We start from the raw sequence: 17,343 nt of genomic DNA, 5'->3' as shown, positions 1-17,343 counted from the left end.
GCTGCTAGTTACCTACTTGCAATATCTAAATTACCTGCACTATTAAGCCCTCACCCAGGAAGCACAGTAGTTGCTGTGGTCCCAAGTAACTTTCTTTTCACTGGATGTAATCAAGTCCATAGGATTTTGAAAGAAAATTCAGGCATTCTTCTTAAAGATCCTTAAAATGGAGGGAAATGACTCTGATTCACACCACTTTATTAGAAAAAAACAACCACAGGATCTTTTTGTAAAACAGACATAGATCATTCACAATTTTATTTCCAGCCAGCTTTGATCTTCCATTGTCTACAGAAAAGTTTACATAAAGGAGGGCCCCCTTGCAGAAGCAAGGTTTCACCCCCCAGGACATCTTATAAAAGTACATATCAAAAGAGAACAAATTGAAATCAAGCAGGTGTAGGAAAGTCATTTGTAACTCTGGTGTCACAGTTTTAGAGGTTATAGCATATAATACAGCAAGCACACATACAATACACATGAGAAACATAAATATTTATACATGTCGTGTGGGTTACATGACTGAATACAACTTCAATACTGAGTGAATCAGTGTTCAGTATGCATCAGAGTCTAGTACCTTAATCCTAAATATATAATCCTATTTCTCTCAGCGGTGCTTCGTTCCAAGAAACAAGTGTTTTTGGGGCCAGAGTGAAAGTGCACTCTTAGACATCATTAATCCAGTCCTTGTGTTAGCCTGAAACTCTATATTACAAAAAGGTAGATTCTGCACAATGGTTAAGGGAAACTACAAGCCGTTCAGCTATGGCAGGCATTCCCAACCTGTGGTCTGTGGACCATCTCTGGTCTGTGAGCTTCACTCATGTGGTCCAAAGCATATCTGTGGATTTGTGGTTGAAGGCAGGAGACAGCGCATCCATCACATTTAATGTATTGATTTTTGATTGCATTTGTATTGTTTCATTCCTATATTGCATTGCATTCCATGGAATGCAAATTGTAAAGAAATAAAAAATTGATAAGAAATAAAGGAGGCAATAAAAATACAATTAAAAATCACGAAGCATCTAGTAGAGCTCATTACAAGTGCTACAACAAGTAGAAAGATTACCAAGTGGCTCACCAAGACCCTTCGCGATTTCAAAGTGGTGCTTGGAGGGGGAAAAACGTAGGGGAACCAATGAGCTATGCTCCACTAAGTCCAGTCAAAGGTGAGCATGAGAGATGTGGCACTCATCTTGTTTTGCTATGGAATAAATGCCGACAAGGTGTGATGAAATTATGTCTGATCAGATTGGGCTTGGATGCTTTAAACTGATGGCGTGGGAGGGAGAAGTTGACTCCGTGTTTCCTTTCAAGCATGTTTCATACTTGCTTAAGGTGCATGTCAAAAACCATGACCAAGACCCCCATTAAGACACATCAGAAAGTTACTCCAGCTGCCTTCATAAGACCTTCTCAGCATTAAGACTTCAAACGATGCCCATTCAGTTTGCCAAGAGGGGCCGCGGCCACCAGCCACCGTAAGATTCCATCACATCAGCAATTATGCATATATGAATCACAGACCTCAGAAAATTATGCTGTTCAATTACTTTGCTCCACCAGTGCTGTGCTTGGAAGGAAATTTATAACTGAACTGTTGGTCTGTATGCCGATTTTTTGTGTGTGATCCATCTAGAGCAGAAGCACTATTTCACAACCAAGAGAAATGGAGAGTTTAAAAAAATAATAATGCAGCACTAAAGCAAAAAGGAGAAAGCCTGAAGGAACAAACGCCACGAATTGACAAGAAATCCATTTGTATTAATATGTATTGCTAAAGCCCCCCTGAAGGAAATTACTTGAGTTTTATTGTTGTTTTGTGACTTTGTAATGGCTTGTTGATTAAACAATCAATCATCTGATGGCAATGATAAAGAAGCTGTTTGCTGTTCTATAGTCTGGGAGTTATATATAACCTTTAGACTAACGTCTTGATTCATGTATGCAAGTCCTGATGAACCAAATAGCTGTGTGTCCCTGTGGAACTTTAGTTCTGAATGGAGGCCAAAGCCAACACCCAGTATTATGGATCTCAACATATCTCTTAAACTCTCCATTTCCAAGGCGGGGCTGGACTTGTACCCTACCATGAGGTCAAAATAAATGATCTCCAGATTATTAGTATGTCCCCCTACATGACAACCAAAACAACAGAAAGCCCTATCTAAATTTGCACTGCATATTTAATCACCTCTCATTTCGGGCTATTGTACAGCCAATCGCAGCATGACATGGGGAGATCATCGTGTGTCTTCTTCCAGAATGAGGAGGTGGGCTTAATGAACAGGAATGGAACAACCCCAACTATTCTGGGATTCTCAATGGGGTGTAAGTTGTTTTCCCTGTCTCTTCATGCAAGCTATTACTGTGCAGGTGGCATTTTATATGGCGGCGTATCATAGATCCGTACAAAAAGCTTCCCCTCTGAAGTGGCCAGAACTGCTGGAAATGATCAGATAGAGGCTTAAGAACCAACAGGCCTCTTTTATGAGCAGTTCATATTATAATAGGAAGGAACTGAGGTAGCCAGACGAAGTTGCCCAGAGGACAGCTACATCCTGTTGTCCATTGATTATCCAGTTCCTAAAACCAGTTTGCCCCAATGCCAAAGGCTTGAGTGGAGGAGTGCAATGCATTACGGCAGGAGCCTTGCTTACGATCACTTCTATCCAGAGTGCAGTTACAGGGTCTTTCCTACTACAACTCCTGCTCTGTGGAACCAGAGTCCCACTGGGCCAGCATTCATGCCAGTTCACCTGCACTGACCCTTGCTAAGACATTTGAATGTGTTGCTTAAAGACCATTGTTGTTGACATCCATCTGTCTCAAGAAACAATGGAGTGCGCCTCCAGGGGTGAAGTCAAACTGCTGCGTTAGCAGCATTCAACTGACCTCCCTGGGGTGCAAGCCTGGGGCAGTGTGTATGAAGTCCTGGGCTGCCCAGATGAAAAGACCCCCCTCTCAGCCTCGCTGATGTGGTCCAAAGGAAAGCTGAGCAATATGTTTGGCACCAGCGTGGCTGCAGGAGTTGCTGGAAGGAAGCGTACAAGGCACCATCCAGCTGTCTTAGGGACTATACTCCGGATTTGTGTAGGGTTTGCTTCTTAGCCTTCTTCTACTGAGGGCCCTATATTGGGTGGGGAGGAGAGAATACAGCTATGAACAGAGATAGATGGATCTGTCAATTTTGGTTTCTCTCCATTTCATGTATTATTTTCCTAATCTTAAGTTCAGTGCTCCATGTTTCCACATCAGTTTGTGATTATTATTTTTTAGCCTTCATGAAAACTCACCAGCATTTTAGTGTCAATTTCTCCTAATATACACAATCAAGTTTGCTTAATGGGCACACGTTTGCAAAGCACTTCTCCCTAATACAGTGCAATTTCATACGCTGTGTTCACTGATATACAATTTTTTTATTTATACGGTAGTATGTGCATTTATAGGGACGCGGGTGGCGCTGTGGGTAAAAGCCTCAGCGCCTAGGGCTTGCCGATCGAAAGGTCGGCAGTTTGAATCCCCGCGGCGGGGTGCGCTCCCGTTGTTCGGTCCCAGCGCCTGCCAACCTAGCAGTTCGAAAGCACCCTCAGGTGCAAGTAGATAAATAGGGACCGCTTACTAGCGGGAAGGTAAACGGTGTTTCCGTGTGCGGCTCTGGCTCGCCAGAGCAGCGATGTCACGCTGGCCACGTGACCCGGAAGTGTCTCCGGACAGCGCTGGCCCCCGGCCTCTTGAGTGAGATGGGCACACAACCCCAGAGTCTGTCAAGACTGGCCCGTACGGGCAGGGGTACCTTTACCTTTACCTTTATGTGCATTTATCTAATTTTTAAAATCAGATTAGTTGGCTGGAGAACTGCAGACAAGTGTGAATTTCAAAGGCTGGCTGGCTGTACTTTGGTTCACACGTTGCTTCAGAAAGTGTGAATTAGAAGGTTCACCCTTGAACTGGATCACGCTTCCCACCCATCCCTAACTACTTCCACTACTAATTGACAATCATAGATATGCTGCCAACAGTGTGTTTGTTAGGTGTTGCGCTGACACGGGACCAGCCAGAGGCTTACAGCAGGGGTCAGCAAAGTTTTTCAGCAGGGGGCCGATCCACTGTCCCTCAGACCTTGTGGGGGGCCGGACTATATTTTGAAGGGGGGAAAATGAATGAATTCCTATGCCCCACAAATAACCCAGAGAGGCATTTTAAATAAAAGGACGCATTCTACTAATGTAAAAACACACTGATTCCCGGACCGTCTGCGGGCTGGATTTAGAAGGCGATTGGGCCGGATCCAACCCCCCGGGCCTTAGTTTGCCTACCCATGGCTTACAGTCTGAGCTACGCAGGTGAAACAGGAGAGGTCAGGGGCCGAAAAGGAAGCTGTGGGGTGGGTTACAAATCAGATAGCAGCGAAGAAGAAGAAAGCAGGGTTCAGAAGCACGGAATGGCAGGTAGCAGCATTTGAACATCCCTACAGGAGAGAGAATAAAACTATTCACTGATGAGCAGAAAGAGACCCGATGTTACCTGGTCCCTTTGCCCTGCAATATGCCTGGAGCCAGATGCAGATCACAAAAGCAAAGGAACTGGTTCCCCACCCCCCCAGTGAAATGTGTATGCATCTTTAGGTAATACATGGTGTTGCCATGGATACACATTCCTCTGATCAGACCATATAGTTACGCACCCCCTTTACATGCAGCATGTGACGAGAAGCACAATATAAAAAGCACAGGCCTAACAATGCTGGTTGAGACTACAGATCTGCAATCTAAAAAATAAATAAATAAAACAAAATAATATCTGTGGTGGCGTGCTGAGTCTTGAGGCTCTTTCTGCAGCACTTTGAAGCAGACAGTCATTTCGTTCTGACCAAGCGCAGAACCCTTACTTTACCTGCAGAAAAGTGGTAGATCATCTGCTTTTGTTTGCAGGAGGTCAAAGGTTAAACTCCTGGCATGGCATCTCCAGATAAGAGATGGGAGAGAGCCCTGCCTGAAACCTTGGGAGAGCCGTTGCTGGAGAAAGGATGGATAATACTGAGCCAGATACACCCTTGGCCTGACTCTGCGTAAGGAATTTGTGTACCCCAACATATAAGCCTACGCTTTCCAGGAGACAAGTCTGCAATGAAGAGAAGAAGAATAAGAAGAAGAGGAGGAGGAGGAGGAGGAGGAGGAAGAGGAGGAGGAGTTTGGCTTTGATATCCCACTTTATCACTACCCTAAGGAGTCTCAAAGCGGCTAACAATCTCCTTTCCCTTCCTCCCCGACAACAAACACTCTGTGAGGTAAGTGGGGCTGAGAGACTTCAGAGAAGTGTGACTGGCCCAAGGTCACCCAGCAGCTGCATGTGGAGGAGCGGAGACGCGAACCCGGTTCCCCAGATTACGAATCTACTGCTCTTAACCACTACACCACACTGGCTCAAGAAAAGAGGTGCACTGGCTCAAGGTGAGAGGAGGCAACTGAGAAAGCCAAGCAAAAACTCAGAACAGGTATGGTTAGTCAGCAAGAAAGAGGACCGCTGTCCTGAGATGATCAACGTTTTAGCTTGTTCAACATATTAAGGTGGAAGCTGCAGGGAAGCCTGGGCATCTTTCACTGGGAGGGGCCACATAGCTCAGTAGTAGAGAGCATGCAGAATGACCCAGGTTCAAACCTTTCCGTCTCTCCTTGTGCGGGGTTTTTTAATGGATCAGGCAAACAGGTGGCATGAGAGTCCTGGCTCTGAGCTCTGCTACCTCTCAGAATAGACCATCCTGGACCAGATGGTCAAATAGTCCGGACTGGCACAGCTTCCTATGCTCAGCTGGCGTGCCCTGGGAAAACAGGAAGAAACCCATTCATCTCCATCTTTTCCTCTCACCTCCCTCTCCCTCCAGATCATGAATATTGTACACAGAAAAGTTTGCAAAAGCTTTCCAGGGAGAAGGGAGGGTTTTTAAACTAATGCCATGGCCAAAGATAGGCAGTGTGTTGCTGCACTAAAACTCTCATCAGCTGAACTTTTGAGTTTTTGCCACAAAAAGCTTACTACAACAGAGCATAATGTGCACTTCTTTACGGTGCACCAGAGGCATTGTCAAACTGTCTCTGCTGCACTTAACTTCACCCTGATAGCTCTGCAAAAGAGGGCTTTGGCTGGCAGCTGGGAGAAATGATGCAGCTAAGGTTAATCACCTTTAAATCCTATTGGTTTTAGTTGAAGAGAGGTAAACTTGCACTTAACACTGAAATCACTTTGTTTTAAAGCAGTCATTTGCGAATGAATAAACTGAAATTATTATCTGGGGACATCTAAGTAGAGAAGAAGAAGAAGAGTTTGGATTTGATATCCCGCCTTTCACTCCCTTTAAGGAGTCTCCAAGCGGCTAACATTCTCCTTTCCCTTCCTCCCCCACAACAAACACTCTGTGAGGTGAGTGGGGCTGAGAGACTTCAGAGAAGTGTGACTGGCCCAAGGTCACCCAGCAGCTGCATGTGGAGGAGCGGAGACGCGAACCCGGTTCCCCAGATTACGAGACTACCGCTCTTAACCACTACACCACACTACAGACACACTAGCCGGGTGTCTAGCAGGACACTGGGAGGTGTCACACAAATCAGTTTGTTCTTCTTTCAGTTTTGAACTTTGAAAGAGGAAAAGAGAGAAAAGTAAGCTGGAACTAAGCAAATGTTTTATTCCCATGTGTCTCTTTTAGGCTTATCTGGATGCATTGACCGCTAAGTTATCTTTCTAGTCTAGAAAACAAATTTGGTGAGAACAAGCTAAAATCAGCTAGCAGTTTTCAGATGTTTAAAAAGATCTTAGAAAAGGAGATGGAAATCAGCTTCTCACTTATCCACCAAGGAAAGGACAAGAACCATTGGTTTTCAACTGCAAGAAGAGAGATTCAAACCCAACAATTGAGGTTCCATTAGATCCAGGAATGCTGAACTTCTTCCAAGGTGCCCTGGCAAAAGCTGCAGGATTCCTTTCTTTCAGGTTTCCAAGAAAAAGCTGGCCAAGAATCTGATGGAGACGCTTTATAAATATATTCTTAAATAGACTATAAATATACAGAATAAATATATTTCCCTTAAATACATTCTATGCAAAATATAAATATGTAAAATGAATATATTCATGTCCTGTTTGACAACATATTGGATGAGAAGATCCATGGGGTCTGTTAACACTCTATAATCTGAAAATTATATAAAGGTTTAGTTTAAGCTTTAACAGGTGGCCAGGTGCAATTTAGAGGACTAGGTTCCTGTACCAGTGGAACTGATGGGGACATCTGGGCAGCTTCTGCAGCCTTCTGCATCTCTCTGGTCCAAAACTGAGAAAAGATGCACCTGGTAATTTTTTCTTATATATAGAAAAATTGGCTAAAGATGCAGGAGCCTTGATGTCTAGTGCATATGTCACCCTTTCAGTCCTAAATCAAAGACGTGCATACCTTTCATCAGTCCCACCACATAAGAACAAGAGCTTTGCACAATGACCCTACACCAACAAACTTGAAACAAAACCCAGTGAGATGCAACCCGATATTGCACAATGAAGGGGAAGATGGCTTGTCCACCACTCCCTATCTTCTAGAGAAGCAAGCCCACTATTACTGATCTTCTAATTCAGGAACCTGCAGAAAATCCCAGAGTTCCCTGGAATACCATTTGGAAAACACTGCCCTAAAGGAATCATAGATAGGACTAACAAATCGCTAAGGATTCTTCTTTCTCGTTCAGATCCTTTAAATTCTCAAAGGAGAATGGATTGGGGGGGGGGGTGAGGCAGGGCAGTGAATATTTAATTAGGTGACCACCTAAATAAACACTTAAAGCTGGCCTCCTTTTCCTGATACTTCTCAAAAGATGTGAACACGTATGCTTTCCTCTTTGGATGTTTCCTGACTGTTGCTATTTTGGGGTGGGATTCAATCACATATGGGCAAATTCAGGTTGCACCATTAAAGCTGATTTGCAATGGTTGTGCAACAACCCCCCCCCTCCGAAGAACAGCCTTATTTGCAATAAGGAAAGGGTAGGATATTACATATTATTCTTTTGGCTGCAACTGCATCTATGCCCTCCCTGCAAACAAATCGGAAAGAATGCTCAATAAAACAGCCAACGCTATCTGATCTCCTTACAAACAAATCTCAGTTAGCAAGTCACCTGGAAGTGCCCTTATAGTGAAAAGCAGTGGTGTGGCAAGGTGAACATGCTATTAAAGGAAACAAGGATGCTATTCTCTCCACACAGCTAGAGGATGCTAGAGATCTAAAAGTACTGAATGTTCTTTGGACAAACTTTTCTTGACCGTTATATGTTTCTGAGAAGGAGGACTCTATTGGGAGCAATTCAGCTGTGAGGTCCAAGTGAAATAAGGTGTGATATATAAAAGTGATAGCCACTAAGGAATCCTTCACAGCAGGAAATGGGTGGGCTGTGAAACCACTATCTTTAATTCCCCAAGCAATTAAAAATGCCACCAGCACAAAAGAGCTTTGTGGGCATTTTGGGAATATTTGGCAGATAAACTCTATATTGATATGCCATGAACACTGAGTGCTAGTACTTGATCTCTCCAGATTGGAGATCAAAATAATATTATCGTTAAGACTGCCATAAAGAAATTGTGTGGGAGAAGCAGCTCCTGGGTTCCCACTATTTCAACTGCCAGAGATTAACAACAGATTAAAATGCTTTGAACCTGGTTGACTTGAAAACTTTCAATGGAAGTCTTCTGAGTACAGAATCACAGAAATGACCGCAGTCTAGTGAGATCCCCCAAAGTCAAGTGTGGTTTACAGAATGGACAAACATCATTGGTATTACTGTGTTGCACAACAAGGATGCATGAAGTGAAATGTGCCCAGACTGGCCAACTGAACAATCCACATAGAGCTCACCGGTTTTTCAAAAGGGCTACAGTGCTTTACAGAGTTGTATAGAAGATCAGCATTTACCATGCATAAGCACCTGATTAAAATATTAGCAGGTTCTTTCAGTGAATGATTAAACTGGCATCCTTTTTCTGACCTCCGAGCCTAACAACTCTTCCATCCATTCTGGCTTGCCAGAGCCTCTTTCCCCTTCTGACTGAGAAACAAGCCAGCTGTACTTGCAAGGTTCTATCACTCCCAGCTCTGCTGTGCACCTGCCACTGAATTCCACCTTCCCCTCGGACAGGGGTCATCTAAGCTGTTGCTTATTCATCCCTGAACCAACACCCCATCTTTCTGTTGCTGCCAGTATACTCCACATACTACAACACGAGGTCTTCCATCTTTCTCGCCTTCTGGGTAGCCACACCAGGCCATTTGATTGTTGTATGCAACATAAAATGATTATGTGCAAATTTCTGAGTAGGAGAGCATGGCTGTATTTTAGCAGTCAGGCCAATGGTGGAGCAAAACTCCTCCTCTCTCTCTGCAAATACGCTCCTGTGTTACCCACTTCCTACTAAAGTACTAAAGCCATTCTGACGCAATGTTGTGGCCACAACATTAAGCCATCATCTAATAAAAAGAAAGCGCCTTTATCAGCACCTAGCAGCCACAAGGCGATTTTTTCATCTTAATGTAATGTGCTGAGCTCCCATTTAATCCTCACTGGCATATTCTACACAGTCGCCACAAAGCCTCAGTTAATATTTACTTCCCTTAATAAAGAAGATCTAAGAATGCACATCCTCTGAGACCGAAAGAGATAATAAAATAATTCCACCGCATGAGGCACCAAATGTGGTAAGATATTGTGCACTGGATGGAGGAGAAACCCCTCTGCTTTGCTTGTTTGCAAGAGGAAGCTGCAGTGATAGTATTGTAGCTGTAAGGAATACTCCTGCAGCCTCGCTTAAGACTTCCAACACCAAGCTAAGCCAAGCCCCTTAGGAGTAACAAGAGACAACCTGGACATGAGGTGTGGGTGGAGAAGGAGGAGTGGTGGCTGGGGCAACTGGGCTTGTTGGAAGGTTGGCTTGGGGCTGAAGGACAGAGCTCTGGTGGGGAACCTGGTGCTCTCCAGATGTGGCAGCACTACAATTCCCATCACCCTGTCTGGCTGCAGTTGATGCCCAACAGCACCAAGTTTCTTACCCCTGTGGCTGAACAACACTTTCTGCCAAAGGAGTTTAATCAAACCACATTGTTTCTTAGGCTCCAAAATGTCATTTACATTTTCAACAAGAACAGGGAGAGTTTTACTGGTAAGGCTAAAGTCACAACCCAGCCTTTCTTAAGCTGCTTATCTATATCTTGCTATCCGCCCAGAAGAGAAAATGGTGGGGAGGAATTTGTAATGCAAGCAAGTGCCTGAATGAAGACATATGTGGGGTTTTACCATTTCTACTAGGGCATGCAGGATCTGACTTCCAAAGCTTTCTGGTTTTTTTAAAGTCATGTAAAAATGGGATATGATTATTTATTATTTCTCATGTTATATTTAAGAGACAATACACGCCTGGGAAGTCAAAACTTTCCCATATGTCATATCGGGGGTGAAAATAAATACCAAACCAAGGCTTACATCGGTGCCTGCGGCTGATGCAAACTGGCTGGGGTACACATTTGATTTTAAATGTCTCTCTTCTCCTGTCTACCCTGTTTGCATTAACTACAGTCAACAGGTGCCCAAATAACAGTGCGAGAGCTTCAGAGGCATTTTCAGAGCAATTCCTCCTGTGTACGCCTACTCAGGAATAAGTACCACTGAGTTCAATGGGGTTTGCTCCCAGGAATGTGCAGCGTAAAATGCAGGCATGAACAGGAGCAGAAGCTTCTTCGCTTGAAGGATCCACAACGCATGAGCCTACTTACATTTACTCAAAAGTAAGTACCACTGTGTTTGGTGGGAGGAGGGACTGCTTTCCAAGTAAGTATGCACAGCATTGCAGCCAAAGAGCTGGAAACATCAATCTCAACCCCAGCTGCTGTCTGGGGTGTCTTTGAGGAGTGGAGTGAGGGAGCCACATCAACAGCCCAAGCAAGCATGCTGGCTGAGGCTGAAAGTGGTTGAAATCTTTCCGCTGGCTGCCACCAGTAGAGTGCCCATCAGTGGCAGTTCAGCGGGCAAAAGGGAGAGCTCTGCGCCAGCAGACTGGTGCTGGCATGACTCTGCAGGCAGAGGGTGGCAGGGCTGTGTAAAAAAAGCCATCTCTGCCCAATCCAAACCGCCTCATCTCAGCCTGGTGCAAGAGGCACTTGGACGCTCTGTAAACAACTAAGAAATTGTTGCAAGAATGTATTTTAGAGTTGAAGGCTTCATTTTGGTTGCCTTTCTCCATAGTGTCTGCTGATGCATTTTCGAAACCCTGATTTTCCAGGGGTCTCAAATGCAACGGGAACAACCGCTGCTGATGCAAAAGGTTTTCCATTGCAGAAGTTCACCTTCCACAAGTTTCAGGACAGTGAGAACCGAAAAGGAGGCTAGGGTGGCAGAGCCAGGATGCTCCTCCTGTTGTTCCTAATAGCCTGATGGTGTGGGCTCTTCCTTCTGTTTCTTTTTAATCAATCAGAGATTTGTGATAAATGAAACAATTTACTGTAAAGCAGGGAATTCTCAGCTCCTGGCAACTCCTTCATCAGGTTCCTCTAGTCGTGGCTCTGCTTGCCTGTGCTCAATAGTAAAAATCACAGCCCAAGACAGAAGTTGTGGGAGTCGCTTGCCATCTGGAACCCTGTCATAATGCCCTTCCCTGGGCAGAGCTCTTTAAACCTCCCAGGTCATAAAACTTAATAGTCTACACTTAAAACTCCCCAAAACATACTGACAACAGTGCAAATAGCCCCGCAGACAAACTCTTCTGCTGAGGACAGGTAGCGGGAGAACCAGAACTACTCTTCATCAAACAAGTCAGCTTCTGCAGCCAGGAAACCTTGAACTAGGAGAACAAAAACTCTATAGAAATTGGACATTTATGCACATGTGGGCTCAATTTGCATACTTTGCTCTGCATGTAAACCTTGGTGAAATTGTGTGGGGGTGTGGGATTCATGGTGATCCATCCATTTGAATGGAGGAGCAAAAGGAGGCATCATAGGCCAGGGCACTGTGGAAATGGGACAATGAGAGGGGGAAAAACAGGATGATGAAATTGGCTCCTGGTTGCTTACTAAAGCAATTCGACCGACTCTTCTCTTTCTCCACCCCCACCCCCGTCTCAAGCTTTTATTATATGTGACCACTCTGTTTTTAAGTAGGCTTAAAGGCTCGTTCTTTCTTCTCTCAGCAAGTGCAAGTTAAGCTCTCGCGCAATCTCCACAAGGTTATAGATTCTGAAATGGAAGCCATGCTCAGGCTTTTCCCAACCACGGTGTCCTTAGTACATTAAAGTCCTCTGTCAGTGGCAAACTCAAGACACCTTCTTGGTATGTAGGGGGCGGGGAGGACTTATAAAGGCTCCTTCCTTGAGTGACCTGAAGTTGCAACCTAGCTGGTTGCTTGGTTGGTTTTGGAGAGTTGTTGTTTTGTTTTCAGTGTCCAGGCCAGTTTTTATTTTACTTTTTACTGGTTAAAGTAAAGGTGGCAAGCAGAAATTATGTTAAAGCCCTGCCTCTGTTGTTTGATCTGTGATGGCTATTTCACTTATGCAAGACCAACGAGGTATGCATTCTCACCCGTCTCTGATCTTGGTTTTGACAAAAATTGTACACAGCCATGTTGATGCATTGGGGGGGGGGGAGGGGAATCCAAAATCCACAACACATTAATACCTCTATTAGGACCAACCAAAATGTCACAAAACTGTGAGCAAGATCCAGTCTGATGAAGAGTTCTGGTGACCTCAAAAGCTCGTTGATGACTTCGTGACGTTTGGGTGGCAAAGTTAACATATTGTGGCTTTTGGACTCAGATGCTGGAGATCTGCTCTCAGACTCTGATAACATCATTCCTATCTGCCAAAGATTGTTCATTGGGGAAACCATTATGTAGGAGGCAAAGGGATGGAGGGATGACAACATATTTGCCATCTCTTTGAAGTCATGGAAAGGGGCTCTTGTTGCAGTTAGAGACAAGTCTCTCTGTCACCCTCTTAGCATACTATATACTTATTTGATTCAAGCTATGAAGATTTCTGATCCCATCTCTGAAGACCTCATTTCATTAGCTGTTCCATAAACAAGAAGAGCAATATAATTCAATTACTCATTTACCACCACACCCTCCCTCCCTCCCAATATCTCATGAGTTTTTGATTTTATATAAAACATATGAGATCAATGTTTTGCCTACTTGAAAAGCACATAGAGCTAAACTTTCAAAGTACCTATCATTTAGAAGGGGTGGTGATGGCTGCAAAGAGGCTAGCTTGATAAAAAATATATATAATTCAGTATGTGAACTTGTGGAATACTTATCACCTTCGTCCTTATTCCGGTGTCTTTGTGTGTCAGCCAAGTTCTTCTTTTAATAATTTAACTCAAATATTGGAGATGGAGCTTTTGAAATTCTAGACCCTGTGTGGAAAATCTGACCCGTGAAGGGTTGTTGTTTTTTTATAAAAAAGTTCAAATTAATTCAAATGGATTTAGCACAGGGGTACGACCAATGCTGCATCATCCCTTGTATTCAAACATGCATGTACAAGTGTGTACACATTTATGACTATTTCTAGTCGATCGCTCTCACAATATACTTCTCCTTTCGATTAATATCCTTAAAACCAGCCTGCTGTTGGCCGAGAAGCAAGTCTGTCCCCTGAACCAATCCTTCGCATGCATTACCATTCCCTTGAAAGAAGGACCAAAGGCCGTTATGCTGACTTGCTGTGGGCTTCTGTGTGAAGAAGCAGGAAGGAGATGAGTGGGCAGAGATCTTTCAGATGCTTGTCTGAAGGTCACCATTGAGCAATGTCCTCTGGGTTTCTGTGGCCTCGTTTAGCCTGGACTTGTCCTGCTTGCTGTCACTCCTGTCGGCTTCATCCATGCCGCTGACTTTCATAAGGCAGAGGACATTTTGGAAGCTCTTCTTGAAGTTGTCGGACAAGAAGGCATAAAGGATGGGGTTGGCACAGCTGTTGGCATAGGTGAGGACCACTACAAAATCAAACATGCCCTTGAGGACAGGTGTTGGCTCAATCAAAACAGAGACCGACGAGACGTTGAAGATATAGAAGGGAAGCCAGCAAAAGATGAAAACGGCAACGACAATGGAGACCATCCTGGTGACCTTCTTCTCTGACTTTTTCCTCTTGGAGGAGCCCACCCTGATGCCAGAAGACTTGACCTTGATGATGATAAACAGGTAGCAAAGGCAGATGATGGTGAGGGGCACCAAGAAGCCCAAGATGAAGGTATAGATGATGAAGCCAACATACCAAGCAACAGACTCATCTGGCCAGATCATGGTACAGCTACTACTCCCGTGGTTATTGCTCACTCCAGCATATATCATGATGGGTAGTATGACCAGAAGGGAGATGCCCCAGACAGCTACATTTACCATCTTTGCTGTTCTTGGCCTCCTCCACTTGGCAGATTTTATAGGATGGACCACAGCAAGGTACCTATCAATGCTCATGACTGTGAGGCAGAAGATGCTGGTGAACTGATTGATCCCGTCTACTGTCATGACGATCCGGCAGATGGCTTTCCCAAAGGGCCAGTGAACCAGAGCTACCTGCATAGCCAGGAAAGGCAACCCCAACATGAACAGTTCATCTGCTATAGCCAAGTTGAGTATGTAGATGTTGGTGATCGTCTTCATTTTGGCGTAACGGAGGATGACATAGATGACCAGAGTGTTGCCGCAGAGGCCCACAATGCACACCACAAAGTAGATGAAGGTGAGGATGGCATTGCTAGTCAAGTCATAGTGGGGGCTTGTGATGTTGATGGAGGTGTTGGCGGCAGGAGTCTCTGGGGGGAAGCTGTCAAACTGAGATGGCGAGGGGAACCAGAAGGCTGTGGTGTTGGGCAAATCATTCTCAAGGCCCATGGTGCAGCTGTTGTCATGGACAAAGAGTACTCTTCAGGCAAGAAACCCTCTCATGTCGATTGGGTCAGGGTGGTCCAAGGCAATGTGGGAGGATCTGGAACCCAAAGAAGGAAGAAACGCTGTTATACCAACTTCATATGGCTTACTGCATCAGACCAATTTTCTGTTATCAGAGACAGAGCAAACTCATCGGCTGCTACCTTTCCCAAAGGCTCTTGGGCTTTCTTTTGAACAGAACTGCCACTGTGGGTGGGGTGCAGTGTTAGAAAATTCAGATATATAAGCTAGGTGCCAAATGACACCTTAAGCCACCAAAACAGAATGTCTAGTTGTCATTTGGGGACCAAAAGTCGTATTTTTCAATATGACTTTTTGTTCCGATTGCACAGGTAAAATATCACGGGTAGAATTCTGCAGGATGTGTTGTTAGAGTTTTAAAACAGGCAAGATTCAACAATCCCCAGGCAGGCACCTCCAGATGGTGGAGATATTAGGCACCTAGGCATCTTCACTTGGTCAGATATGGGCAATAATCAGGTGCAAAATGCGCCTGGTGCCTGGTAAATTTCAAATGCTGGTGGGGTGTTAACAATCCATCTCTTCCAATGTACACTGACTGGGAGAGAATGAAAGTGTCAGGGGTACAGGAGATGTCACAGGGAAATACATGGGTTGCTCTTTCATTGTGTTAATCATTCTTGTCTTAATGACTAGCACAGAGACTGATAGCTGTGTCCTGTGACTGCTCATGCAGACTGAAAAACAATACCAACTTAGGTTCAAGTAGATAATGTGGCCCACTGAGTTGGCCTTAAGAGACTCCTGCCCAAAACTCTGGAGAGCTGCTTGCTGTTAGTGTGGACAACACCAAGGTAGCTGGATCAATCATCTGACACAATATCCAAGCTTCCTATGTTCCTACGACGCAGCCAATGGGCCCCAGTCCCCATAGTCTTTAACCACACCATCACTTAACATCTCCTATAGTACTTTATGTGTGTGTTTCACACACATTATCCCAGTAATCTTTGCAGCAGTCCTGTAAGGTAAGGTAAAGGTAAAGGGACCCCTGACCGTTAGGTCCAGTTGTGGCCGACTCTGGGGTTGCAGCGCTCTTCTCGCTTTCCTGGCCGAGGGAGCCGGCGTACAGCTTCTGGGTCATGTGGCCAGCATGACTAAGCCACTTCTGGCGAACCAGAGCAGCGCATGGAAATGCCGTTTACCTTCCCGCTGGAGTGGTACCTATTTATCTACTTTGACGTGCTTTCGAACTGCTAGGTGGGCAGGAGCAGGGACCGAGCAACGGGAGCTCACCCCGTCACAGGGATTCGAACCGCCGACCTTCTGATTGGCAAGCCCTAGGCTCTGTGGTTTAACCCACAGCGCCACCCGCGTCCCTTCCTGTAAGGTAGGCCAATATTATTATTAATCACATTTATAGAGAGCTCTTCCTCCAGGAACTGTGTGCTCGATGTGGTATACGTGGAGTTGTTCTACTTGGCTTTTCTTTTTCTAAATTGTCGTAACGATCCCTTGGGGTAGCTTAGGTTGAAAGTGACTGGCCAAAGACCACTCAGTGATATTCCTGGCTCAGTGGGTCTCTCCAATCCAAGCCTCACTCTCTCGCTAATACAACTCATCGGCTCTCGGATACTTTCCATTTGGTAGATCGTGGGGCTGTTGGGAGATGCTAAACGACTGCAGCATGTGCAAGGCCACTAAGTAAATATATAGCTTAGGTGGAATTTGAACCTAGTCCTCCTCGATACACACTGCCAGCATTGCAACATTGCAACAGTGGTGTGCAAGGTTGAGAGCATCACTCTGATCAATACGGGGAGGGGCAGAGCATTCCTGTCCCCTCCTGCCCTCTTGCATGGCATGGTATAGAAATTATGCTGAGGCAGAACTGCCCAAAGAAGGGAAAGGAAGGGGAGGTGGTAATATTCAGCTACACCAACGAAACTTTACCGGAGCCACTACTTCCAATTCTACGTTCCTCAGCCGAGCCACGGGATCTGAGTATTGCCCTTTCTCCCACAAACTCTTCTCCACTGCGTTTAAAAACTAAAATAAAAACGCACATCCTCATATTTTATTCCTCAAAGTTGTGCGTGATTTTATGTGCACCTGTACTGTATATGCATGCAAGTGGCCATTCGCTGGAGCAGACCACAAATGGTGACTAAAACACGATGCAGGTTGCAACTGGGCACCCACTGAACTCAGTGTTATTTATTTCTGATTAGACATGCCTAGGATTGCACTGTCAAATGTAGTTCTTCTCCCATCCGCGTCTTAGTTACACTGGACTAGCGGGTTGCAGTTACAGTGGACTAGAGGGGACTAAGCTAGTCCCCTAAATGTTCCCGGAAAATTAGAGAATTGAAGTATTAAAGCCTGG

General features: G+C 44.9%; 1 protein-coding gene across 4 annotated transcripts in view; it reads right to left on the bottom strand.

Annotated features, from left to right (window-relative positions):
- Positions 1 to 241: 241 nt before the first annotated feature.
- Positions 242 to 17,343, bottom strand: part of SSTR2 (somatostatin receptor 2) — a 37,760-nt gene continuing 20,658 nt past the window's right edge. For all 4 annotated transcript variants that reach the window (XM_028713889.2, XM_028713880.2, XM_028713899.2 and 1 more), the window contains one exon: positions 242 to 15,033. In XM_028713889.2, coding sequence (XP_028569722.2) covers positions 13,821 to 14,939 — 1,119 coding nt within the window. In that variant the 5' untranslated portion in view covers positions 14,940 to 15,033 and the 3' untranslated portion in view covers positions 242 to 13,820. The remainder of the gene's footprint in view (positions 15,034 to 17,343) is intronic.

The sequence above is a fragment of the Podarcis muralis genome, chromosome 2, assembly GCF_964188315.1.
Source record: "Podarcis muralis chromosome 2, rPodMur119.hap1.1, whole genome shotgun sequence".
In the NCBI taxonomy this organism is placed as follows: Eukaryota; Metazoa; Chordata; class Lepidosauria; order Squamata; family Lacertidae; genus Podarcis; species Podarcis muralis.
Note: the sequence above shows the minus strand (reverse complement) of the source record. Positions and strands in the feature narration are given on the sequence as shown.